A 27977-nucleotide genomic window follows, 5' to 3' on the forward strand; every position below is an offset into this window, starting at 1 on the left:
AACAAAACAAAACCTCGGAACCCTATCAAGCCCTAAACAAAACCAAATAGGAGCAGAGGATTCTGGGTTTTGTAGTCGAGTCGTTTCAATGCGCCCGCGCTAGGGACTACATTTCTCTGAAGGCGCTCTGGCCAGTTGCCATCTTGTCCCGCCTCCTAACTTCCGGCGCCGCTGCATTTTCAGAGGCCAATCAGAGGGCAGAGTTGTTAACTTCCGGCTCTCTGATTGGTGCATTTGACCGGTGTCTGAGTTCAAATTTTCAACCGTACTAGTTGTGTCCGGGAGCCGTCTTAGGCGCTGGCTTCTTAGAGTTGGTGCAAGCTGAAGCCGGGAAAGTAGTGTGAAGGTGAGGGGAAGCAGCGGTGCGCCGGGAGCCATTCCTCAGTTTTCTGAGAGGGTGGAGGAGTCCGCGGGGCGGGCCATGCCAGCCTAGACAGCGCGCGGGCTTCGGACGCCGGGGTCGGGACTTGGGAGTGAAGTCTCAGATTCGGCTTCAGTATTCCTGGGAACCCCGGAGCAGAGGTTGCTCCAGGCTGTCAGCTACTAGACGGTAACGGCTGTTGGTGTAAGCACTGTTCTCCAGTTTCCGCACCAAATTTATTAATTAAGCGCTCCTAGCATTACTTTAGGGAAGGAAGTCGAGGCCCAGTGGAGGGAAATAGCCCTGCCATTAAATAGCTTTGGTGGAGGAAAAGAGATGTGATCACCAACAACTGCGTTTGTCTGAGATAGAAAACTAAATCTGGTGTCGTGCCAACACAACTGAGTTAGAGTTTAATTCCATCTTGATTGTCTTCTGTTTGGACTACAACATTCATTTTATTCCATTCTTATTGCCTGCCCTCTTTGTATCGAGTCATTAGGTGTTTCTGCCTTTTTGTCTTCCTTTTTTTGGGACATTTAAAGATTGGAAGGGAAGGATAGATGTGATATAGTATCATAAAGGTCATATAGTATTGTCAGTTGTGCTTACACCCTATTTTCTGATTCGTAATCACATATAATTTTCTCAATAGTAGCAAGGACTCCCACCAAACTGTGTGTGTGTGTGTGTGTTTGTATATGTGGGTGTGTATGTATGTATGTATGTATGTATGTATGTATGTATGTATGTATTTCTGCCTCATCCTTGTATCTTCACATCCTTCATCTTTATTTGCCTTTTTCTCATATTAAAAAACAATTAAAGAACTATTTGGTAATACAATAAAAATATTGGTTTTGCTGTTGTTTTGAGACAGGATCTCTTTTACATATCTCTGGCTGTCCTGAAACTCACTGTGTCGACCAGGCTGGTATCAAACAAGAGATCTGCCTGCCTCTGTGTCCCAGGTTCTGGAATTAAAGGTGTGTGTCACCACACCTAGCTAGTAGGAATATTCTTGTATGTGGCCTCAGTGTAGTATAACACCTGTCAGATTGCCTCACATCATACTGTTTTCTCTTGGTTGGTTTGTGTCTCTTTGGTAATGTCATGTTGTCATTTTTGGTACAAAATTATTGAGGCCTGCAACTAATTGGACCAACTGATTGACCTTTGAGAGTGTATATTATGTGTTTACGTTAGTGGATGTTAGATTTTATATGTATATGGATACATAATGTATTCAAGGTTTTCCTGGTATGCTTGGAATCAAAATGCTTGATCAATATCTTCTTGCTCATGGTAGAAGGGATGACTGGGTTACTCTGTACTTTTTTTGTGATGATAATGATTACTGTTGAGATAGGGTCTTGTGTAGCCCACATGGACCTGAAAGAAAGGCTGTTCTTTTTTTTTTTTTTTTTTTTGGTTCTTTTTTTCGGAGCTGGGGACTGAACCCAGGGCCTTGTGCTTCCTAGGTAAGCGCTCTACCACTGAGCTAAATCCCCAGCCCCAAGGCTGTTCTTTTTTATAGTTAATTTATGTGTTTTGCCTAGGTATCCCTCTGCATGAAGGTGTTAGACCCCCTGGAACTGGAGTTACCAGAACTGCCATGTGGTTGCTGGGAATTGAACCTGGGTTCTTTGGAAGAGCAGCTGGTGCTCCTAACTACTGGGCATCTCTCTAACCTGCACAGGCTGTTCTTGAACTCCTAGTCCTCTTTCCTTCACTGCCAGAATGTTGGGTTTATGGCTGTGCACCACCATAGTCTGTGCTAGACCTGGAGCCCAGGGCTTTGTATGTACTAAGCAAGAATTCTACCAATTTCCATTTTTAAGACAGAATCCGTGTAAGTTACTATTATGTGAATAAATGCTTTGGTTTTGGTTTTCAAGTATTCTGGCAATTTAGGTGTGGAGATGGATGAGACTTAATACAGGGAAGGTTGGGTTTCTGAAGCGTCTGGGATACAAACTGACTGTCAGAAAACAGGGTTTGGCTAGACAGGGACGAGACCAGGCTGCATATATGTTGAATTGGGAGTCTAGGAAGGCCCTGCCTAAGTTGACAGCAAAATAGCAAGTGTGAAAAACTAGATCATAGTAACTTGAAGTATTCTAATATGCAAATAAAAACATTCCTTTGGCCAGGTTTATGCTAATGTGCTCATTAGAACCAAATTCTCATCAGATTATCTTGCAGGTCCAGTTAAGTTTGGCTAAAGAAAAGTTATGTGGAAAAGTCCTTTGTTTCTTGTTCTTGTATCAGGAGAGATTGAATTCTACATTCTCATTATATTTTTTTTCCTTTAGCTTTTCTTGGGTCTGTTCTCTACAATGAGAGCCTGTACACTCAGCTTCTTCCCTTTTTTTAAAAAAATTTCTTTTTAACTTTTGAGCGGAGAATTTAAGTATCCTTTCACAAAGATGTTTTTGGCTTTGTTTTTTATCTTTTTCCCCCCATGGTAGCAGGAAGCAGAACTGATGATGGTGTGATTGACTAGCCTGAGTTATTATGTAAGATAGATTTGTATTTGAGACATAGTCATGTAAATCAGCTGCCACGATCCTGTATAGGAAAAAGATGGAATTAAACATTAATAGAAAAGTGTTGGGGGCTGGGGATTTAGCTCAGTGGTAGAGCGCTTACCTAGGAAGCGCAAGGCCCTGGGTTCGGTCCCCAGCTCTGAAAAAAAAGAACAACAACAACAACAAAAAAAAAAAAAATAGAAAAGTGTTGTGTTAGTCAGGGCTTTCTAGAGGAACAGAATAGTCCATATATATTAATAGATAATATATGTAATATATATGTAATATGTGCATGCATACATAATATATATATTATATATGTGTGTGTGTGTGTGTGTGTGTGTGTGTGTGTGTGATTTATTAAAAAGACATACAGGCTGTGGTCCAGCTAGTCCATTGTCTACCAATGGAAGGTCCAACAATCCAGTAGTCGTTCCGTCCTGGATGCATCAGCTGGACTCCATGCCAGTGAAGGAATGGACTTGCCATTGAGAGCAAGCAGGCAAATAGAGCAGGCTTCCTTCCACGTCCTTTATATAGGCTGATAACAGAAGGTATGGCCCAGATTAATAAGTGGATCTTCCAATCTCAAAAGATCTGGATTAAAAGTGTATTTTCCTATCTTAGAGATTCCTATTAAAAGCAGGTCTTTCCACCTCAAATGATTCAGTTAAGGGGAAGAAAAACCTAATAGGTGTCCCCAGCTGCTTGGGTTTTAGTTAATTCTAGATGTAGTCAAGTTGACAACTACGAACAGCCATTGTAAGTCAACTCAGCACACAATAATATCTACTTATGCCATTCTTAATTTCTGTGGCCATTTTTTTTTTTTTTTTTTTTTTTTTGGTTCTTTTTTTTCGGAGCTGGGGACCGAACCCAGGGCCTTGCGCTTCCTAGGCAAGCGCTCTACCACTGAGCTAAATCCCCAACACCATTCTTAATTTCTAAATGAAAACAATAACCAGGCCATTGTTACGGCTGGCATAATATAATTGTCCTTCATACAACTGCAAAAGCATAAATGTTAGACTGGATAGCAGTGTCCTTGAGGGACGTTTTTTAAATTTTATTTATTTATTATTATTTATTTATTATTATTTATTTATTTTATGTACACTGTAGCTGTCTTCAGACACACCAGAAGAGGACATCGGATTTCATTACAGGTGGTTGTGAGCCACCATATGGTCTCTGGGAACTGAACTCAGGACCTCTGGAAGAGCAGTCAGTGCTCTTAACTGCTGAGCTATACATCTCCCCCAAAACTTAAATATGATAACCACTGATATTCTCTTATTGGATATTGTTATATTACGTGGTAAGTCAAGGAAAGAACACACATCTCTTAAACACATTCTTAACGAAATATGACAGAAACACTCATGTCAATTTTAATCCTCATTTCTGCGAGTGGTTACATAGCCTTAGCTGGTATTTATTTTATTTAATATGAGTACACTGTAGCTGTCTCAGACACACCAGAAGAGGGCATCAGATCCCTTTACAGATGGTTGTGAGCTACCATGTGATTGCTGGGATTTGAACTCAGGACCTCTGGAAGAGCAGTCACTGTTCTTAACTGCTGAGCCATCTCTCTAGCCCCCTTAGCAGATATTTATAACTACTTTCCTCTACTACCCATTCTGTATTTCCCCCTCAACCCTCAGCCAACTCTTGGTCCCTTCCTAGCCCAATCCCAGAGTGACCCACACCTTGATATTTGAATGGTCTGTGCCCTTTGTCATCTTGCCTGGATTAGATTGTTGTTGTTCCTCCTAGGCTTTAATTATAGGACATGGTTGGACCAAGAGACACCTTAAAGGATCTCATGTACTCTAGACCTAATTCTCCTTACCTTCTCTGTGGAAGGAATCCAGTTTTCCATTGCTAATCTGGATCAATCACCCCTCCTAATACTGTCATTCCTTTCTTTTCCTTTTGGCTTAAGGGCATCAGAAACCCAAAGTGGCCAGGGGGAAGTCTGAAGTTCCAGTTCAATTGGATGTTTGTTATGGCTCCTGGCAGGAGTGTTACACACTCTGAAACCAAAACTTCTAGGCCAACAGAATTTGGGGTCAAGGGAACAGGAAGCAAGAATTTTCCTAGTGGGTTACCTAGTGATGATAGTGCATGGAATGATTCCCTTTTCAACACCTTGATCCTGGACCCATGGATTTTGGCTGTGGGAGAAACTGTATTGCATGCTGGATGCTGATTCAAATCATGCATTCTAGAGAACTCTGTCCCTGCCCTCCAGGCTGTGCCACCTAACTGGTGCTGTTACTGTCTTCAAAAGGTTACTCTCTCAGGCCAGCTGCTTCAGAATGGTGGGGAACAGGGTAAGGGAATCCTGGATTCCATGATTGTGGGCCCATTGCCACAAGTCTCTGGCTCTGAAATGAGCCAGATCAGCCTCTTTCTTTAGTCATCCCTGTTATTGCCCATGAACAAAGTGTCCAGGATGGTAGAAATGGAGGTTATGCCCAGGCCAACAGCATGGATTTCTACTCACCAAGGCTGATGTAGCTACAGCTGCTGCTGAGTGCCAGATCTGCCAACAGCAGAGACCAAAATTGAGCCCCAGATATGCCTGAATGAAATTCTGCCATTTTAAAGATTTCCCTTTGCTAGTATCTTTCAGGGTTGTTTCAGAAAGGGGTTTTAATGCTATAGTTATCCACTTCTGGGTGGTGCCTTCATAACATGAAGAACCATCAGTAAACCAACCTGTAGTCTTCTCTTCTGTCTACCAATTATAGGACACACCCCATGAGGCTATAGATCAAGCTTGGTATTTTTTTTAATGAAAATTTTTAAAGATTTATTTATTATATATAAATACACTGTATATAGACACACCAGAAGAGGGCATCAGATCTCATTACAAATGGTTGTGAGCCACCATGTGGTTGCTAGGATTTGAACTCAGAGCCTCTGAAAGGACAGTCAGTTCTCTTAACCACTGAGGCATCTCTCTAGCTCCCAGCTGGTGTTTTTTTTTTTTTTTTTTTTTTTTTTTTTGGTTCTTTTTTTCGGAGCTGGGGACTGAACCCAGGGCCTTGCGCTTCCTAGATAAGCGCTCTACCACTGAGCTAAATCCCCAGCCCCCCAGCTGGTATTTTTAATGGGAGTAGTAGAAACCATTGGCATTTGAGCAACTTCTTTATGTAACTTGTGTATGCCTTCAGGACCTGATCACATTTATTTGATAATAAATTGCTACTGTGCACATCCTGCTTTATAACTTAGTGAGTTAGGTAATACCCAGCTCATGATGGCTACACCAGGTTACATGATGGCCCATCATCAAACATAGAATAGTTGTTTGCTGATGACGGTAGATTCTTGTTCCAAACTCCCAAAGCTATCTTTTGTGATTCATCTCGTAGAGGTCCACCAAGGGCTCCAAACAGCATCTCAATCTGCCACCAGCACCTTGAGTGCCATTGGGTTTGTTAGGTCATTGCCCAAGTGGAAGGACAGCTTGCACAGCAGCCTGGACATGTTGAAGAGCCTTGTGTCGCAGGGCCTATTCAAAGCTAGCAAAACTTCGTCTAAGGGCCAAAATGACAAACCAAAGTGAGGAACCATCTGTCTTCAGACTCAATAGGCCCTCTAAAGTGTTACGCTTCCTTCTTGGTGGTGAGAGGGGCCAGGCACAATAACTCCTTCACCTTTGAAGGAGTGTCTGCATGTCCCACACCACTGCACTCCTAATAATTTCTTCCTAAGGTAGAAGGCCTTTAAGTTTGGTTGTATTTATTTCCCATCCTCTGATGTACATATGTTAACCAACAAGCCTAAGGTGATTGCTACTCCTTGTTTACTCAGTCCAGTCAGCATAATGTTTTCAATATAGTGCACAAATGTGATATTTTGTGGAACAGAAAAACAGTTGTTATTTGTTATGACATAAGGCTGCAGAGGTAAAACTGTAAATGCATACTGCTGGCATTGCCAATTGAAAGCAAGTTGCTTCTGGTGGTCCTTATGGACAGGTACCAGAAAAAGGTATTTGCTAGATCAATGGCTGCATATCATGTGCCAGAAGATGTGTTAATCTGCTCAAATGATACCACATCTGGTATAGCAGCCACAAATGAGTTGATGTTGATTGAGTTCTTTGTTTCTTTTCTTTTTTGTTTTTCCAGACAGTTTCCTCTGTCTAGCTCTGTCCTAGAATTTGCTCTGTTGAGTCTGGTCTTGAAGTCAGAGACCCCAGCTCCCTGCCTCTCCCTCCCAAGTGCTGGGATCAAAGGCACGCACCTACTGCCTAGCCATACACACATTTTTAAGTTTACTCTTAACCTTTTAAAATATCTTTCACCTGCCTCCAGGTTCTTCATGAGAAGTGTCTGCCGGACTGTAATACTTCAAGAGACTTGAGAGCGAGATTGTGACTTTGAGGTGAGGTTGTAAGAAGTGGACTTGAGAGACAAATTTACTATAGATCAGGTGTGTATCCACAGTGAGTAATGCTCAAAGGAGTAAGAAACATTAACATACAAGCTTCATAAATGTTTAAATAACTTTCATGTGTCTTTTTAAAGTGAAGCTATCTTAGAAAGAAATTCCTTAAATTTGGAAAAGAAAAGGTAAAACCAACCACTCATTGTCATAGATTTTAGAGAAATTATGGCTGCCTTGTGCTGCCATGTTGGGTTGAAGCCAGAACTTCACAAATCCTACCACTGAGCTAGTCTTAATCCTTTTTGTACTTTTTATTATTATTATTATTATTATTATTATTATTATTATTATTATTATATTTTGTACATATTTCTAATCTTATTTTACGCATACAGTATTTTGCTTGTACGTGTGTCTGTATCATTTGCCTCTCTGGTGCCCATGGAGTTCATGGTGTTGGTTCCCTTGGAACTGCAGTTATAGATGTTGAGAACCACCGTGGGTGCTGGGAGCCCTACCCAGGTCCTCTGGAAGAGAGCTCATATTCTTTTTTTTTTTTTTTTTTTTGGTCCCAGATTGGGGACCGAACCCAGGGCCTTGAGCTTGCTAGGCAAGCGCTCTACCACTGAGTTAAATCCCCAACCCCGAGAACTCATATTCTTAATTACTGACTCAACTCTCCAGCTCCCCTTTGGGACTTTGTTTTGGTGTTTTGAGGGAGTGTCTCACTATGTAGTCCTGGCTGGCTCGGAACTCAGAGCTCAGGGATCCAGGATGAGTGAGGGCCACCACATCTGGCTGGCCCTTTTTATACTTTCTGTCTTGACTTGCGGTCTCATGCTGTCACCTAGACTGACCTTGAATCTGCAGTCCTCCTGCTTTCACTCCCTGAGCAGTTAGTATTACAGGTCTGTGCCAGCATGCCTAGCTCGACTGTCATTATAGGCTTTTGTCTCAGTCCATATTTCAAGTAAAAAAAAATGATACTCTAGCTAGGAGTGGGGGTGGGGTAATTAATCTCAGACCTATACTCTCAGCCTTAGGGTGAGGCAGGAGAATCAGAAGTTCCAGGCTAGCTTTGCCCATACATTCATGTCAAAGCCTTTCTTTCTTTCTTTCTGTCTGTCTGTCTGTCTGTCTGTCTGCCTGCCTGCCTGCCCGCCCGCCCTCCCTTCTTTCTCTCTCTCTCCCTCTCTCTCTCTCTCTCTCTCTCTCTCTCTCTCTCTCTCTTTCTTTCTTTCAGATTCTGTCTCAAAAAACCAAACCAAAACACCTAAGAACAAGCTGTGCTTGGTGGCACGTCCTAGAATACCAGCACTAGGGAGGTGGTGGCAGAGGCAGTAGGAGCTGAAGGTCTTTTTCAGCATTAGACTGGACAGCACGTGATCCTGCCTCAGACATATGTCAGGGAGGTGGGGGGAGGGGTGAAGCCCTGAGTGAATGTGTTTTGTTAATATGACCACATAAATAAACAAACAAACACAAGCCAGATGTGGTATTCACACCTTTAATTTCAGCACTTAAGAGGCAGAGGTAGGCAGGTCTCTATAAATTCAAGCCAGCTTGATCTACATAGAGATTTCCAGAATATCCAGGGCTATGTAGATAGTCTCAAGACAAACTCAGCACAGTGTGACACTTGTAAGGCTTTTGGGGTGTATGTGTGTGTGTCTGCCTGTCTGTGTCTGTGTATGCAGGGGCGTGAGTACAGTGGTTTATGTAGAGGCCAGAGGATAATGTAGGGACTGGTTTTCCTTCCACTACAGCTAGAGATTGAACTCAGGATGTCAGGCCTGACCATTGTTCCTTTACCCACCAAGCCATCTCCTTTGTCCTTGCTTGTTTTTTGAGATAAAGTCCTGTAGGATGGCCTCAAATTTGCTAGGTAGCCTAGGCTGGCCAAGGACTGAAGGTCATCCTGCTGCTTCAACAGCCCAAGTGCTGAGGTTCCATTCATGATGACACCGCACCTGCCTGGAATTGGTAATGAGAGGGCGTCTGCCTGGCTGCCGGGCAGTGGTGAGTTAGAGCGAGTGTCCAGTGTGTCCTGTGCTGACTCTCGGTGTTGGGTGGTGAGGGATTGGTTTTGGATTTTAAACTGGCCCAATTTTCTTCATAGATCTGTTTCTGTAAACAGATCTGATTTCAACATAGAAGTTAGCAAATGTGGAAACAAAGTCCATTAAACTTTCTTCGGATTTAGTTTGTAAGTTTGATTTATAGTCAAAGCTAGATACAGGTTGTGCTGCTGTTTGCTGACTCTAATTTCTTATGTACAAGGGGAAAAAACGGAGAAGTTTTCTTTCTGGGTAAATGAAAATATGTGTTATGTAGTGAGATTGCTTACCCAGTGAAGGTGGAAGAGTGTTTGTGAGAAAACGGCCTGGCCTGGATGAGTTCAGTCTGACTGACTGTTTCTAATGAAGCCTTGACTTCTGTGCACTTTCTTAACATGGTGTTAGCTAGTGCTCTCCTCTGTTTCACAGAGTGGGTGCCGAGCTGCTGGGGCTTCTCTCACTGACTGGCTGCTTTGCTAGGAGCACCAGGGTGCAGTTTCAGGCTGCTTAGAATGCACTCTGTGCAGCTCGCCCACTCCTTTTGAACCTGCACCTTTGATTTATAGAGCTTGTCAAGCCTAGTTATTTTTGGTTGGAGGGTGCATGAAGAGAGACAAGAGGTAAATTTCATATGAATGTAGAGAAGGTTATGTTGCTTCTTCTGCAGTCTTCCTCGTGTATTTGTCTCCATTTGCCTTCCCTTTTCACCTGTTTCTTCCTCAGAAAAAGTTAGTCATTTTTGTTTTTGTGTTTTCTCACAGGGGCTATCCAGGAACTCATTCTGTAAACCAGGCTGACCTCAAACTCAAAAGATTCTCCTGCCTCTACCTTCCCAGTGCTGGGATTAAAGGCATGCACCACCTCTGTCCAACTCAATTGTTTGTTTCTTAAGGAAAAGGATTATACATTTCATATAATCATCTCACATTACACATAATCACTTCAGTGTGTATTTTGGGAATCAGGTTATGATATGATGATAGGTGGTGGTTAAGACATAATTGTTTAAAGAACTAGTTGATATGTAGCAATTGATTTATGCATATCATACTGGGTAGGCTTTCTTATTTAAAGAATAGTTCTACTTAATTTTATTTTGTGTGGATATTTCTGCCTGCATGTATGTGTGCCGTATGCATGCTAGGTTCCCGTAGGTCTGAAGAGCAGCAGATTCCCAGGAATTAGAGTTATAGACAATTGTGAGCTACTGTGTGGTTGCTGAGAATCGAACTCCTGATCTAGAAGAGCAGACGGTGCTCTTAACCACTGAGCCTTCTCTTTAGCCTTTTTCCCCCTCAGATTTCCTGTAGGATTATTTTGTTAGGCTGGAATCTGCACAAGCTGGGAAATACCCAACTGCCTTCCTCCCAGCCCTGCCCCCACAGAGAAGTTTCTGTCCCAAGAGTGCCCGCCCAAGGGCTCAGATTTTGACCATGTATGGACACCATCCCAACTCCTAGCTGAGATATCATCACTCCTCACTTAAACTCCATAAAACCCCCTTGCTTTATCCTGGATGTGTCACTTCACTGACTTGTAAGATTAGGTGAAGAGCTGCCTCCTAATAAAATTGCCTTTATCTATTTTTAATCTGGTCTGATCTGGCTTACATTTGCATCACTGACGAAGAAAATAAAAGCCTATTTTTATTAAAAGCTCTTTTTATTTATTTAATTGTCATTTTCTTATGTTGTTGAGGCAGAGACTCACTGTAGCCCTTGCTGACCTGGAATTTGCTGTATAGACAAGGCTGGCCTTGAACTCTGATCCACTTGTCTTTGCTTTCCAGTGCTGGGATTAAAGTGCCATCAAGCCCATTAACACTATTTTTCTCCTGAGAATATTTGCAGTTTTTTCAGGAATCTGCACTGTAGCAATTTCAGATAACTTTCAAATATGAAGTTAATTCTCTTGCTTGGCAGCTTGTTTTATTTAAGCTTTGTTTTGTTTGAATGTGGTTGACGTATCTGCCTTTTTTTTTTCTCCCTCAGTGAGACCTGTTGACAGAAATTCAATCTTGATTAAGGGATGTGGGAAGGATCCAGTTCCCACCATTCATGGGGCTCTCATTTAAACAGCTGCCTTTAGCTTTGACCTGTGTGGTATCCCACTAGGCCCCAGCAGACTTTAATTTTTGCTATTTTGACATCCTACTATTTATTGTTTGTGGTGAGGCAGTGTTGTAAAACTGTCTTGATTTAGCAGTTACTTTGCTCTGCTCCTGGTCTCTGGCCCCACCCCTCCCCTTGTTTACTTTCTCACCAAGCTTCGTCCCCAACCCTACTTTTGGTTATCTTCATCTGCCTTTCACGAGAGGATGAGAGTTCTCAGGGGTAACTGATTCATATTTGTTAGTTCGATTCCACTTCGAGGAGAGATGGGTGTTATCCTTCTTACATTTTTCTTTGTTGAGACAGTCTCACTTTGTAGCTAGCCTGGATCTCAGTATATAGGCCCAGGATGACTTCAAAATTGAGTCAGTCCTCTTGTCGTAGGTTCTCAAGGGGTGGGCTTACAGGTGTGAGACATCCTGCTCTGCTAGAGTGGCAGGGCGGCCTCCTAAGTTGGCCAATCTAGATAAAAAATAGGCCATTGGGCTGAAGAGATAGCTCAGTGGTTAACAGTGGCTACTGCTTTTACAGAGGACCCAGGTTTAAATCTCAACACACACATGGTATTTCATAACCTTGTGTAACTCCAGTCCCAGGGCATCTGTCGCCCTCTTCTGATCTCTGCAGCCAGCAGGCACACATGTAGTGCACATACATACATGCAGATAAAAAAACACTCGTGTGAGTAAAAAAAAAAAAAAAAAAAGATGGGGCTGGAGACATGGCCTAGCAGTTAAGAAAGAGCATTTATGGGGTTGGGGATTTAGCTCAGTGGTAGAGCACTTGCCTAGGAAGCTCAAGGCCCTGGGTTCAGTCCCCAGCTCCGAAAAAAAGAACCAAAAAAAAAAAAAAAAAAAAAAAAAAAAAAGAAAGAGCATTTATTGGCTGCCCTTTCAGAGGTCTGCAGTTCAATTTCCAGCAACCACATGGAGGCTTACAGCCATCTGTAGTGGGATCTGATGCCCTCTTCTGGTGTGCATGAAGACAGAGTGCTCATATACACAAAATGTATAAATAAATATTTAAAATATACATAAATACCAGAAAGAGTATGTAATGTTTGGATAAGTCAAGATAGTAGTCAATTTATTGAGCCAAAAAGTGCAAAGCAGCATTTTCAAAAAGCAGTTGATTTGAAAGTATTGTCAGATTAACAAAAATATTTAACAAAAGTTGTAGGAGTTCCAATCTTTTCTGGAGAACAAACTTAAGAGAAAAATAAATGCTTAGCTAGCTAGGCTTTCAATGAAAAGGTAATAATAAATTCATGTAATAATAAGGCATATTCTCAACACCAGAGCTTTATCGCGTGGTCTCTCCTACTGCAGGACTCCCAAGACCTTCACAGACTCAGCTACTGTACTCACGACTTCTTCATCCTTGTATATGGACATATGAACATGTTTTTTTCTGGTTTTTGTTACTTTGAAATCATAGAGGCCCAGACAGGAAGACAGAGGCCAGCCAGAGATTGAGACAAGGTCTCACTGAAGTTCTGCTTGTCCTGGAACTCAGGAACTGGCTGGCCTTAGATCTTCCTGCCTTGGCCCTTTGAGTGCCGTACCTAGCTGGAGTTAGGGTTTATCAAGAAAGGGGTTAATGCAGGTTTAAGCATGGTATTAAGAGTTGGAAAGGGGCTTGAAAGATGGCCCAGCAGTTAACATGGCTACTTTTTCAGAGGACCTGGGTTTGAATTCTTAACATTCACATAGCAGCTAAGTTCCAGATGAATCTTACCACCTTTTCTGACCTCTGCAGACACTTCATACCCAGACATACAAGTGGACAAAACATACACATAAAATAAAATGACAAAAAAAGCAGTTTAAGTAAAGGTCAAAAGAGTGCATAATCTAGGGTGATGGCCAGCTTCTCTAGATAATTGCTGGGACCACAGTTTTCCGAGGGCTTTGTGTGGTTGTGGTGTGTTGTGGTATTCCTGCCTCTTCCTCCCTAGCTCTGCTTTTCTTCATTATAGTCCTGGCTGGGAAGTGTTCCCAGTGACCTCAGTTAGCTATTGAGATCATGGGAATCCAAGATTTTCTCATGTCTTCAAGCATAGTTGTTCAAAAGGGAAAAATGTTCCTTTTTTTTTTTTCAAGCAGAGACTTTTAACTATTACCAGAGAAATCCTTCACTAATTGTTTTTTTTTTTAACTTCGCATGTGTTATTTATATGGTATGAATTCGTATGTGTATGTGTGACTACATAACAAGTTCTAGGCCCGTCTGGCTATATAAGCCACTGTCTTTACCCCACCCCCACCAGCAACAACAACAAAAAAGCTGGGTGTCCTGTCTCATACCTTTAATCCCAGCGCTCTGGAAGCAGAGGCTAAATGACTGAGCTTTAGAGGGCAGCTTGTTGTAGAGATCAAGTTCCAGGAGAGCCAGGGCGACACAGGACAACAGTGAAACCCTGTCTTAAAGAACCGAACCAAAACACAAGAACAAAAACAAACAAATGAAAAACCTATAACATAGCAGCAAGAAAACAAAAAGACAAGATAAAACAAAAGCAAAGCAAAAAATCCCCCATAAATAATGAAACTAGAAATGGAGGAGAGGGACCCTTAGGATGAAGGAATGGAGAGCCTTCTTCAGGTCAAGAGACTGCAGAGCAAGTGCCGTGCTGTCCTGTACACAAGTGGAGACCTGATGCTCCAACACTGCTCAGTCCCAAAGAGGGGTGAGGCGTGTCTGGGTGTGCTCCAGCTAGGAGATAGCTCTTTACAAGACTGGCTATTGAGCTGATATTTAATCTCTGGCCTGCAGCTTTCTCCTCTGGGATGAGGATAGTAACTGTTGCTTTACAAGGTTGCAGGTGAGCATTAGAGCTAACAGAGAGCTGGTACTTAAAACAACCTGGCATCTCTGGTAGCTATTTTTGTTCCTGTTTGTTTTTAACCGCAATATTAGTTTTGTTATGTGGTGTTTGGTGAACCCTAGCTTGTTAATCATTATCTATAAGCTGCAAAAATCAGATGTTACCATCCAGGCACAGTGGCATACTCCCTTAATCCCAACATTCAGGAGGCAGAGGCAGGTAGATCTCTGAGTTTGAGGCCAGCCTGGTTTACATAGCGAGTTCCAGGACAGCCAGAGCTGTACATAAAAAAAAAAGTCTTGAAAAACAAAACCAAAAGAAACTCAGATGTTACTTCCCAGTTCTTCCCAATTTGAGAATATAAAGTTTTTACTCTGAAGTCCTCAACTAGAATGGTGCCATAAAGAGCTAAAGATATGAATTCAGAGGAAGAAGTTGTATGGTATGTATGACGTCACTGTAGAAATCTGTTGTTTGTTAAAACAGTTATTTCTGAGACACTCTAAATCCCAGAAGTACTTCCCACATCAGTCCGTTCACTGAGAAGCTAAGGAAATGCTGGCCAAATTGCTGGGCAGTAATGAAGGTCAGGTGACTGAGCTTAGACTGTGCTGACAGTGGTGTGGTTCAGAGACGTGCGGTGTGCATGTTACCAACAAGTAGAGTTGTCGGTCATTGGTTGGGGAGCTAGCACACTCCCCTGGCGATGTGATGTTCTTCTGAGAACGTTTCCACAGTATGCATTAAGATCCTCAGTCAGCGTTTTCACCTCATTAGAATTATTTTAGAGAAAAAATGACCAATATGTACAGAATATTAGCTATAAGAATTTCTTCAAGTTTTTTGTCCTTTTGCTTTTTGTTTTCATTTGAGACAGGGTTCTTCTATATAGTCCTGGCTGTCCTCAAACTCACTTTGTAGATCAGGCTAGCTTCTGATTCATAGAGCCTCCCGCCGAGTGCTGAGATTAAAGGCATGCTTCACCACTGCCGAGCTAGAAGTAGGTTTTTTTTTTTTTTTGGTTCTTTTTTCGGAGCTGGGGACCGAACCCAGGGCCTTGCGCTTCCTAGGCAAGCGCTCTACCACTGAGCTAAATCCCCAACCCCTAGAAGTAGTTTTAAAGTGGAAATATTGAGAAAAATTCTAAAAAATAGGGTATAAATAATTTTTACACGTCATTAAGTAATGGTATATGTTCAAATTTATTGCCATGGAGAATTTTAGACCTATATGAAGCAAATTCAAAATGTGCTGCTATTGCTATGTGACTGTAATGTTTGTTTACTCGCTATGTAGTCCTGCTTGCCCTAGAGCTTGCTCTGTCTGTAGACCAGGCTGGCTTTGAACTTGGATTAAGTCCTCCTGCCTTTGCCTCCTGGGTGGTGGGATTCTAGGTGTAAGCTACCAGACCTTGTTTTGTTTGTGTGTTTGTGTGTGTAGGGGTGTGTGTGTGTGTCTGTTTGTCTGTGTATTTTGAGATAGGGTTTTAAACTCCCATCCCTTTGATTCTTCCTCCTGAGTGCTTGGATTAAATGTGTATGCCTGGTTCTGGTTTAATTTTTTATATGAGTATTTTTGGTTTAAATGAACATGACTTTTATGAAATGAATTTTTACAGGTATTTAGAGAAGTGTGTGTGTGTGTGTGTGTGTGTGTGTGTGTGTGTGTGTTTTGTTTTGTTTGTCTTGTCATTTTTGTTTTTGAGGCAGATTTTACTATATAGCTCTGCTTGGCCTGGAACTCAGTAAGTTGACCATGCTGGACTCAAACTCCAAAGGATTTACCTGCTTCTGTCTTCTGTTGTGTGATTAAAGGCATGCTTCAGCACACCCAGCTTAAAGAAAGATTAAAAACATATTTTTAGTTGGTGTTGCATGCCTTTAATCCCAGGAGTTGGGAGGCAGAAGCAGGTAAGTTCAAGGCCAGCCGGGTCTACAGGGTAAGTTCCAGGACAGAGCTACAAAGAGAGACCCTGTCTTGAAAAAAAAAAACAAAAAACAAACCTTATTTGTGTTTGTGTGTGTATATGTGCCATGACACACATTTGGAAAATAGCTTGCAGGTGTCAAATCTCTTTTCCTATGGATGCTAGGAATGGCATATAAGGTTGTCAGGTGTGACCATCCCACAGATCCCAAGAGAGGATAATGTTTATGCAAATATTATTAGTTTCTACATCCCTTAGAAGATACAGAATCCCTTTCCTTCTTAATGAGATAGGGTCTTGCTCTGTAGTGCTGATTGGCTTGGAACTTGCTGTGTAGACTAGGCTGGGCTCTAGCTTGTCTTGAATTTTCCATATGCCCTGATACCCATCTCAGAATACTTTCTAGGACAAACAGCTTGCTGGGTAGGCGATTCTTTGTCAGTAAACATGCCATGTAGGCTATTTTTCAGATGACTTCAGCTATTCTGTTAACCAGATAGGAGTAGAGTGGGAGGCTTGAATCGCTGTCTGACACACAGTGGAATGAATGCAGTTTCGTTGGCATGGGGCATGGGCCTGTAGTGCTGTCTTGGTCCTTTTACTTATTCTGGCTTTGGTGTGTATGAAGGCGTTTTCTTCATGCCTAGGGAATTTTTGTCTTGTTTTCTTTCTCCCCTGTCAGTGTTAGATGAAATTCACATCCTTATACATGCTAAGTTTGCTTTCCACCACTGAGCTATACTTTCAACTGGGGAATACAGTTTTCTTACACTATTTCCTAGGGAGAACTTCTGTCTCACTCTTCCGTGCAGAAGGCACTCTGCTAGGCACCCTCATATGCACAATGAAAGAGCTTTTTTTTTTTGTTTGTTTGTTTTTCGGAGCTGGGGATCGAACCCAGGGCCTTGCGCTTGCTAGGCAAGCGCTCTACCGCTGAGCTAAATCCCCAACCCCCCCCCCCCTTTTTTTTTTTCAATGTAGGAGAAATATACTACTACTCAACCTCTTCTGTAAGGTTGGTAGCCCTGAGAACTCCTTCATCACTGTAGCATGTTATGGAAGAGCTTTTGTCTTCCGAAGGCACAGGCTGCCTGGCAGTTGTTTATGGAGTTAACTGATGCAAACATGGATGCTCAGTATTCTAGAGGAGATAAAGCTGGCTCTGTGGCTTTGGATATTCATGTGGAACAGCGGACTCTTTTTTTTTTTTTTTAAGTTTTATTTATTTTATGTATACGAGTACACTGTATCTTTCTTCAGACACACCAGATCCCATTACAGATGGTTGTGAGCCATCATGTGGTTGCTGGGATTTGAACTCAGGACCTCTGGAAGAGCAGTCAGTGCTCTTAACCGCTGAGCCATTTCTCCAGCCCTGGAACAGCGGACTCTTGCATAGCATTTCCTAGAGTTTTAGTTGGACTCGGGTAAAGATCATCAGGTGTAAAAGTTAATAATGTGTTTTAGAAATTAGGTTATGGGTCACAGAGTTGAATACATAGGTGGAAGAAGACTTGGAAATGACATATTGAGGGAAAATTAATAATGAGTGCAGCGCCCAGCAGTGAATGGCATATTGTAGGTCCTCATCAAACTCGGCCTTCTCTTACAAAAAGAAAGAGGAGGAAAAAGTCTTATCTGTGTGGGCGTGCATGCATGCTACAGCGTGTATAGAGCTCAGTGGACCACTCACAGGAGTCAGTTTTCTCTCTTGCCACCATGTGGGTTTTGAGGATCAAACTAGGTCAGGCTTGGTGGCAGGAGCCTTTACCCACTGAGCCATCTCACTAGCCCTAAACTGGCTTCGTTCTAATTCCAAAAACTAAAGCAGTCTCCCAGGCAATTAATTTTTAGGTTGATTTAATAAAAAGATGAGGCATATTTATGAGATTCCTTTCCTCTTTCCTTTCCTTTCCGTGTGTGTGTGTGTGTGTGTGTGTGTGTGTGTGTGTGTGTTTTGATTTTTGAGGCAGGGTCTTACTATTCCTAGCTGACCTGGAATTTATTCTGTAGACCAAGCCAGTCTTGAACTCACAGAGATTCACCTGCCTCTGCTTACCAAGTGCTGGGATTAAAAGCATGCAGTTTTCAGGCCAGCCCCTGGATAGTTTTCTAAATTAGAAATATAAAAACCAAAGTACTTTGTAGGAATCAATGCCTAATACTGATGTACACCCAATTTTTTGTAACCATTTTTTTCCTCAGAGGACGATCTATTGAGTGGAGTATTAGAATCCTGGAAAAAGTGTGTTCTGCACTAGGTGGGGCAATGGCCCAAGTCCCAACAGCTTACTCGTTTGATGCCCCCACCGACTTTATCAACTTTTCATCTTTGGATGCTGAAGAGGACACTGAAAATATAGACTCATGGTTTGGTAAGTGGCGCTTTTTCTTTTGCTTGTTTTTGTTTTGTTTTCAAGACCTGATTTCACTGTATGTGTACCTCTGGCTATCCTGGAACTTGCTTTTAGACCAGGCTGGCTTTGAATTCACAGATACCCTGCTTATGCCTCCCGAGCACAGGCATTAAAGATGGGCGACACCCACCTGCTGTTGCTCTGCCATTTTAAGGGTTAATATCTTGCTTGATGAGGACATTTCAAGAGCATAAGGGCTGGAGAGATGGCTCAGCAGTTAGGAGCACTGGCTGTTCTCCCCAAACCCACTGTGGCAGCTCTCAGGTGTCTCTGGCTCAGAGGATTCAATACTTTGTTCAGGCCTCAACAGCACAGGCGCGTGTACATGGTGCACACATGTATATGTGGGCAAAACACCCATACATATAAAATAAATTAATAAAGTTAAACACATTGAAGAACAAGACTGCAAAACAGTAAGTAGCCTATATATTTTCCCGTGATTTAAAAGAAAAACAGTTCACTTTGAACTACAGAAGTCACAGTTCACAGGTGAAATTAGGTTTTTTTTTTTTTTTTTTGAGACAGGGTCTCAGCCTGTCTCCCAGACTGGTCTAGAACTATTGGCAGTCTTCCTGCCTCTCTCCGCCTCTGAAATGCTGGTATTGCCATGGAAAACCACCCTGCCAAGCTCTCTCTCTCTCTCTCTCTCTCTCTCTCTCTCTCTCTCTCTCTCTCTCTCTCTTTCTTTTTTGTTTTTTGAGGCCAGGTTTCTCTGTATAGCCCTAGCTGTGCTAGAACTCGCTCTGTAGACCAGGCTGGCCTCTGCCTCCCGAGGGCTGGGATTAAAGGCCTGTGCCACCACTGCCCCAGTACTTTTTTTATAAAATGGAAACATCATCTTTCCTAATAATTTATTATACTACAATTCCACAGAAACAAACAAACAAGACAATTCCAAAAAATAAGGTAAACTTCCCGAATTTTCCTGCCTTCTTTGTTGAAAGCGCTGTGCTTCTCTTTTCTGATTCCAACTTTGGTGTCTATGCTGCTAAAGCAGCAGACTCCTGGCCTGCCTGCCCACTGCCTTTCTGCTCTCCTATTCTCTTCCGTCCGTCCTTCCTTCCTTCCTTCTTTCCTTCCTTCCTTTCTTTCTTTCTTCTCTTTTTTTTTTAAAGACTTATTTATTTATTTTAAGTATATGAGTACACTGTAGCTGTCTTTAGATACCAGATCTCATTACAGATGGTTGTGAGCCACCATGTGGTTGCTGGGGATTGAACTCAGGACCTCTGGAAGAGGAGTCAGTGCTCTTAACCACTGAGCCACCTCTCCAGCCCGGTAGGTTTTTTTTTTTTTTTTTTTAAATAAGGCACTTTTTCACTGCATCACCCAATTTGGACTTGAACTCGCTGTATAGCCCAGGATGTCCTGGAACTAAAACTCTTCTACCTTCCAGCTCCCCAAAGCTTGGATTATTGATGCATAGTAACACACCCATTTTATAGATGTTTGACGTTTTGGGGAGGGAGGTTCAATTTTAAAAAAACTTACAGATGAATTTAGAGCTTAGACATATCAGGAAAATACAAAAAAGATGTCATAAATATATATACATGTATGTAATCTTTATTTGCTATAATAAAACATTTACAAATGTGTTATGAGTTATAAGAATTTATTAAAACATACACACTGCGTATGGCGTTATACAGAAAGGTGTGTAAGCATTGTTGAAAGCAGTATTAAATCATAACTGTAAAATGGGCTGTAGTTCTGCCTAAGCTGCTGTAAGAGTTGCACAGCTTTCGCTGTCACGGGGAGCCAGAAGTCCACGTGGGCTTTTGACTGACTGAGAGTCCGTGCTCTAACCCTTGAGCTCATGTCAGCTGATGTTGACACCGTTAGGAATGGACTGTGGGGGTTGGGGATTTAGCTCAGTGGTAGAGTGCTTGCCTAGGAAGCGTAAGGCCCTGGGTTCGGTCCCCAGCTCCGAAAAAAAGAAAAAGGAAAAAAAAAAAGGAATGGACTGTGAATAGAGGTTAATAGTAGTTTACAATTCAGAATGACAAACACTCAGAGTGTAGGTACATAAGGGCCATCCAGATGAAGTAGGGTTCAAGCTTGTCTATCCTGGTGCTGATCACATTAAACTTAACACCATTGTCATTTAGGCATACACTGAACCTGACACCTCAACATCCCACCAGCTTTAAATTTCTCTGGTGTGTGTGTGTGTGTGTGTGTGTGTGTGTGTGTGTGTGTGTGGTGTGTGTGCGTGTATCTGTTGTATATGTGTGTGTGTGTTTCTGTGTGTGCATGTGTATGTGTGTGTGTTGTGTGTATTGTGTGTCTGTGTGTATGTGTTTCAGCGTATGTAGTTTTTGTTAGTCACTGAGACGCTTGTATCTCAGTTAAGATGTTGAATGACTCTGAAATCACAAAGATCCCCTGTTGCCCTTGTATTTTATTCTACTTTTACATATTTGCTTACGTTTGTGATGGGTCTTGCTGTGTCTGTTTCTGAGGCTGGCTTTAAACTCAATCTCCTGACTGGATTGTGCCTGGCTTGCTATGATACCTCTGGCCTCAGGCTGTTCAATTGTTGGAGACAGAGTCAAATCTGGCCTTAAGGTTTCCAACCTGTACCTCCCTCGTGCTGGAAATTGAGTCTTAGTTCATTTTTTAATTTAATTTAATTAATTTATTTTTATTTTTATTTTTTGGAGCAAGGTCTCATGTGTCTCAGGTTGGCCTTGAACTCACTGAGTGTCTGAGGATGGTATTGAACTTTATAGTGGAGAACACTACCACCCTCAGTTATGCAGTGCTTAGTTAGGGCTGCAGTAGATTCTTGTGCATGGTAGGCAAGCACTCCACCAAACTGAGCACTTAAAAAGTTTAATTATGTATATGCATGGGTATCTTTTTTGAGTATATGTATTTGTAAGTGTGTTTGCCTACAAAGACAAGAGAGAGATATTGGATCCTTTGAAACTTGATTCGATTTTGATAACCATGCTCATATCTTCTGAAGAGGATTACATACTCCTAAATACTGAACTCTCCAGCCTTCCCAAAATAATTTTTAAATAGAGACATGGTATTAACAACCTAACCCAGGGGGCTGGGGATTTAGCTCAGTGGTAGAGCGCTTACCTAGGAAGCGCAAGGCCCTGGGTTCGGTCCCCAGCTCTGAAAAAAAGAACCAAAAAAAACCCAACCTAACCCAGAAACAGATGAGACAGTCTGATTTAATTCTGTGGTACAAACCTAAAACCAGACCCCCTCCCCCGTACCCTCCTAAAAATAATGTTTTAAACATTTTAAATTTTATTTATGTGTACATATTTCTGTGTGAATGAGTGCGGTACCCATGGAGGCCAGGTGAGGGACCTGAGATGATAGAGCCTAATTTACAGGTACTTATGGGCTGCCTGACATGGGTGCTATGAACTAAACTTGGGTTTTCTGCAAGAGCAGCAAGTGCTCTTAACCATTAAGCCATCTTACCAGTTCTCAGCTTATAGATATTATTTTGATATAAAGTTATTAAACTGTGAGTCCAGTTGTTGATGAGGCCTCTTCATTTAGTCCTTTCTCTTGTCTCCTTCTTCCTCATTAAGAGGCATTAACATCAGTCTGTGGTAGGAACAAAAATGACTTTCGTAGCTGCACTTACCACTTACAATATAGAGTCCAAATGAGATGGTGTCTGGTATTTTCTAGGGGAGGAATTCAGTGGTACCCCCAAGTGTAGGGCCCTTTTGAAGGAAGGGCAGTTAAGGGGGCCTACTGTCCTAGGGAGGTCTTGTCCATGCCCCAAAGCACTGCAACTCAGAGGTAACCCCCAGACTGCCCGAAGATTCCTTTTTACAAGTTTTCTCTATGTTCCCAAAAGCCACAGAAAGGAGATACTAACATAGCAATTTTAATGAAATTGAATATACAGGGTCTGGAAGAAAAAAAATAATCCTATTCTTCAAACACCATCTTAGCTGCAGTATCTTTCTTTTCTTTCAGCCTGTCACATCTTTTCACACGGTTATAATCAGAATGTCCATGCATGGTGTAGTTATTCAGGGCTTGCTGCGCTCCCGTGGCCGGGCACGGTGTGCTGTAGCTGGAGAAGATTGTTTTTGCGCCAGCTTTAGTCACGGTAGAACCCAAGATAAAGCTTCCCAAAACTCTGTTCTGCTTCACTCTCACACACCCCACGCACGCTCTATGAATAGGAGCGGTCCCTTGTAATCTCACAGTTCCTGGTGGCCAAATTTCTTCAAGGGCACCGTGATGGATTTAAATGGTAGATAAGAGCAGATATCTTAACAGAGGTAGGAGTGTCTCAGCACAGGATCTGCAGCTGTCCCTCTCTGGAAGACGCTGGGTGCTGCCATGCTTCGGGATAGGTTTGCAGTCTGCCCTGATGTGTAGAGGCCCATAGCGCTTCCTTTCGTTGCTAGTGTTGTTTGCTAACAGTGCTGCAAATGGATTCCTCCCCATTTTAACGCATGCCTCTCCTCTGCTTTGCTTCCTTACTGATTATTTCACAGATGAGAAGGCCAACTTGGAGAACAAGTTTCTTCGGCAGAGTGGAATAGGAGAACCTTTTCAGGGGAAGACGTCCTTGAGAAAAGCCAAACTTCAACAAGGCTGTGTCACACCATTGAAGGCAGGTAAGGAGACACAGCTTAGACAGGAGCCTTGAGGGGAGCTAAGGGAATCACCAGACACTGGAATTTTGGTTTGTTAGTGAAATGTGTGAATTCAGTTCATGGTAAATGTACTCTGTTTCCTGAGATAGGAAGAGCAGTCAGTGTCTCAACTGCTGAGCCATCTCTCCAGCCACAGCACATAGCTTTTATAAACAGGCCTTCTGTATAACTTTACCTGAGTTAAGGCTACCATGCATAGGAATGATAATATTAGATGTGTGCGATACGTATGATTTTCATTTTGAATTCTGTAGTCACATATACATGCTATGCATACCAGATTACATATACAAATATCATATATGTATATAATTTCTGATTTTCTTGAGATTTGAGTAATAATGGTTTTATTCCTCATTTGGGCGGCTATTAATTTAATTAAAAATAATTATTGTGGTGCTGGAGAGATTGCCTAGTGGTTAGAGCACTGTCTGTTCTTCTGGAGGACCCAGGGTTCAATTCCCATCACCTACATGGTGGCTCACTGCCGTTTGTAACTGTGGCTGTTTTAGGGTATTCTGCAGTAGTCTGACTAGGTTTTTGGTCTCTCGTAGTTGATAACACTTACTACAAAGAGACAGAAAAGGAAAATCTTCAGAAGCAATCTATCCCATCAAATGATTGTCCTTCCCTGAATGCTAAGAGAGCTGTGACAGGAACTACTCCCATCCAGCCTCAGAGGTAAGAGTGGGCACAAAAGTGGATAGTTCTGGTTCTGCTCAGTCAGTGTAGTGACTGGGTCATCTGTGTCATACAGTTGGGTCCCTTCCGTTCCTTCAGCGCTTAGGGATTGGAGCCTGCAGGTTTGACTTACAGCTGAGGGCGTATAGACTTGGTCAAAGCCAGGATTCAAACTCGTCAGTCTGAGTTTTAAAAGCTGGGTATGGATAAGATTGTTTTTATGTGTGTTATGTGCATTCATGGTGGCTGTGGAGTGGGAAGGGTGTCAGGCCTCCTGAACTGGAGTCGCAGAGTTGTGAGCCCTCATGGATGCTGAGAGTAGAGCCACCGAGTCATCGCTCCAGCCCTCAAACGTCTGTCTTCGTTTCTTAGTATTACAGAAGCTTCCTCGTGGTTCTGCTTGTGTATGTCTTCTACTTTATTTTTATTCTATTTTCATCTTTTTTTATTCATGCTTAATATTTTGTGCTGCAAGAGTTTAAACAAAAAGGTATGCTAAGCAAAGCACACTTTCTACTATGGGATTACATTCCAGCCCTTATTTAAAATTCTAAAATTACATTTATGTATTTTTATTCTTTGTGTGTATGACCTTGAACACATGGACAATAGTTGAAGTGTGGGAAGGGACTGGAAAGTAAGGGGTTGGGGGTTGGGGATCGATGAAGACAGAGTCTATGACGATGCCCAGACTTCAGACTCTGGAGACCAGCATCAGAGTGCAGATCTAACTTTATCACGTATTACATAAGCTGGGGAGGTAAACCTTTGCTCTTAGTCCTTCTAGGCCAGTCTTGTACCACTGATCTATATCCCAGTACTCACTCAAGTATCTTTATTATTTTATTTTAACTGTTTTAAAATTTGAGACAGGTTCTCACTGTGTAGCTGTGACTGGCCTGGAACTTGATGTATAGACTAGGCTAACCTCACCCCCTGCTCCCTTACATCTGTTTTTGCTTGCTTATTCTTTGAGACGGGGTTTCTCTGTGTAGCCATGGTTTTCTTAACTCATCTTCTAGAGCAGTTTGGCCTTGAACACTAGGACTAAAAGGATATACTATCTCACACCAGGGTTCCTTAGATTTCCTGAGTGTTGAGATTATAATAGAATGACCCTGTGTAGTCTGTTTGGTTGGTGCTTTTAAAAATCTAACTTACAAACCACCAGCATATTTAAATAGCAGGATTTTATGGTTGGAAATAACAGGTTTTCAGAAACATTAGATTAACAGAGAGTACATAATAAAGGTTTTATTGGCCTTTTAGTTGATCTACTTTCTGAAGAACATTTGGCCATCTGTAGAAATTGTATTCATAAGATAAATTGTGTCATTTCTACCATAGAAGATCTGTTAGACTCTCTGCTCAGAAGGATTTGGAGCAGAAAGAGAAAAACCATGTTGCCTCTGTTGAAATGAAAGCCAAGAGATGCACTGCTCCCACGACTGATTATCCCCCCAACAAGAAAATGAAAGTGTGAGTACCCGCCCCCGCCTGGGCACTGGGTTCTTTCCTGAGTTGAGGGTTACAAAGTAAAATTACCAAGGGTCCATCTGCAGTCTGCTTGGTGTCCCTGAAGGTTGGGAAACTCCAAAGCTACGTGTCCCTTCTAGCAGGTTTGTCCCCAGTGTTACTCTGTGGCGGGGACTGACCAGAATCTATGGTGTTCATGCTTATGACTGTTTTAATCAGGAGTGTGTTTCACCACAGGAGTACTCCATGAGTGTCTAAATAATTTATGCACTTCACGGAAGTCAGACCCAGATTGCCGCTGGCCTTGGTCAGCTCTCTATGACATCTTAGCTTGAGCTTCGTTATCAGAGGGTGACTGCTATATCTAGTCGGATCCCTGTTCAAGAGCGTACTGTCAGGAAAGGGAGGCCTTCCTCAGAGATGATACTTTTTATCTCAGTTCTTTAGACCGTCCGTCCCTTGGATCTCCCAGTCGCTGTAGAGGCAAGAGCAACACTTAGTTATGGCTGGGTTACGGCTGCTCTCAAATTTCCTAAGAAACTGATCTTAGATGTCAGGAACGTCGTCCACTGTCTTCTGTTTGTTGACTTGATGACATAGAATCCTTGAATCCTGAAACACTGCTGGATGCCTCAGCTGACCTGAGGGCTTTCCCATGGTTGACCTGTTGGGGCTGTTGCTGTGTTGATCTGATGATGTGGTCAGAGAACCGTGTGTGGTTTAATCATGCTATTAGTCCCCAAAATGAGGGTGTGCTTTAGGGAATTGAAATTTAATTTTTCGTTCATTTTGAATCAAGGTCTCATAAAAAGAAACCGGAGGAAGAAGAGGAGGGCAGTGCTCCAGCTACTTCAAGAAAGGATGAAACTCTGGAGAGGGCCAAGGGCAAACACACTGTGCCTGCTGTGCCGCCTGCCAGGTACTGCTTTCCCAGAGTAAACCTTAGAGGGAGAACAGTAAATTATACATTGGTCTATCTTCAGTCCAGTTGGTACGACACACGTTTGGGAAGCTCTTAAAGGCTGTCTGTGACCTGAAAGGTGCTGAGGTAGACGGTAAGCAACATAAGGCATTCACAGGACAAGAGCAGTACACATTCACCAGCCACACAGCCTTCCTTGAGCTTCCTTTACTCAGTAAATGGACGTGATTTTAGTCAGTAACCAACTTTGGGGTTTAGTTTTATTCCCTTGCCAAGAGATCATCGCAATGTTTTTCTGGAAAATCTTGTTTATGCTTTAATAGATAATGGTTGTATGAGTGATGATATTTATTGCCAGTTTTATTTCTGAAATTAAAAATCAAAAAGATTTGCAGTGCCACCACCTTTTCATTGTTTTTGTCGTATAGGCTGACCTTGCAATAACTGAGGATAGCCTTGAATTTCTGCTCTTGCTGCCTCTACCTCCCCGGAGCTGGAGTGGATAGGCATTACCACAGCTGCTGTGCGTCCCACTGCAGATTAAACTTTGAACATGGTTTTATGAGAGTAAAGTAAAGGGTGCTTAATATAATGTTTACCTGCAGGCCTCTGACAATTATTCAGTTATTAACATTCAATTATTAAGCAGCAGTGGTGGGGGTGTGGGTTCTCATGGTGGGTTAAATCAATGATTTACTGCTAGGGTTCCTTTCTCTCTTGCCAGAAGCTTCATTTCTCACTTGCCAGGTAAGAGGGAGACTTGGAGCAGTTAACTTTTATTGAATCAGGAAAACAAAGTCATGCTTGCAGTAAGAAATACTTTTTATGGGGTTGGGGATTTAGCTCAGTGGTAGAGCGCTTGCCTAGCAAGCGCAAGGCCCTGGATTCCGTCCCCAGCACCGAAAAAAAAGAAAAGAAAAAAAAAGAAATACTTTTTACACAAGCAAATATACACAGACACGTGTACACTCATACACACATTCACATTTTCATTCTCATTCTCACACATTAACACATTCACATTTTTGTTGGGCCTAACCACCTGTCTCATCTACTCCACAAGTATTTGTGCATATTTACATATACATACCTATACTTAGGTATATTTTATATGCGTGCGTGCGTGCGTGCGTGCGTGCGTGCGTGCGTGCGTGCGTGTGTGCGTGCGTGCGTGCGTGCGTGCGTGCGTGCGTGCGTGCGTGCGTGTGTGTGTGTGTATGGTGGATGGAGCAAAAGCCCAAGCGCCAGTGCAGAAAGAACTCATTCATTCTGGATGAAAAATAAGCTCCAACCTTTATTTCAGAGAGAAAGAAAAGGCTTCTCCCCTCTTATTGCTAAAAGAAAGAAGCCCAAGGGTGGAAGGGTAAAGCCCTGTACTTGTCAGTAAGAAGCTTGCCTGCTCTCTCTGCTCTCTGTTCAGTTTCTCTCTCTTTTTGCCTCTCTCTCCTCAGCTCTGTAATAATAATGTCATCATTCCTAGTTTTACACTGTTTTTAGAAGAATAGATCACATGGTATTCCAAGCATCTTTTTTCAAACATTCACAGAAAGTTAAAGCATAAATTCTCATCATAACTTGACTAAGGAGTTAAAACAGATGTTT

The 27977-nt window shown here is 42.3% G+C and overlaps 1 protein-coding gene and 1 non-coding gene across 13 annotated transcripts in view; one reads left to right on the top strand and one right to left on the bottom strand.

The window, feature by feature from the left end:
* The first annotated feature begins 210 nt into the window (after nucleotides 1-210).
* Nucleotides 211-27977, top strand: part of Tpx2 (TPX2, microtubule nucleation factor) — a 42233-nt gene continuing 14466 nt past the window's right edge. For 2 of the 12 annotated variants that reach the window (XM_006235270.5, XM_006235274.5), the window contains exons 1-7: nucleotides 216-346; nucleotides 7230-7347; nucleotides 18430-18599; nucleotides 23135-23257; nucleotides 23851-23977; nucleotides 25325-25456; nucleotides 26253-26372. In XM_006235270.5, the coding sequence (XP_006235332.1) occupies nucleotides 18494-18599; nucleotides 23135-23257; nucleotides 23851-23977; nucleotides 25325-25456; nucleotides 26253-26372 (608 nt within the window). In that variant the 5' untranslated portion in view covers nucleotides 216-346; nucleotides 7230-7347; nucleotides 18430-18493. Of the gene's footprint in view, nucleotides 566-7229; nucleotides 7348-18429; nucleotides 18600-23134; nucleotides 23258-23850; nucleotides 23978-25324; nucleotides 25457-26252; nucleotides 26373-27977 lie in introns of all 12 variants that reach the window. The other 10 variants (XM_006235272.5, XM_063283825.1, XM_039105059.2 and 7 more) reach the window with 7 other exon arrangements.
* LOC120102102 (small nucleolar RNA U109) lies at nucleotides 17198-17314 on the bottom strand. The gene has a single exon (XR_005503123.1). It is a non-coding gene; the product is annotated as a small nucleolar RNA U109 (small nucleolar RNA).

Source organism: Rattus norvegicus, chromosome 3 (genome assembly GCF_036323735.1).
Source record: "Rattus norvegicus strain BN/NHsdMcwi chromosome 3, GRCr8, whole genome shotgun sequence".
In the NCBI taxonomy this organism is placed as follows: domain Eukaryota; kingdom Metazoa; phylum Chordata; class Mammalia; order Rodentia; family Muridae; genus Rattus; species Rattus norvegicus.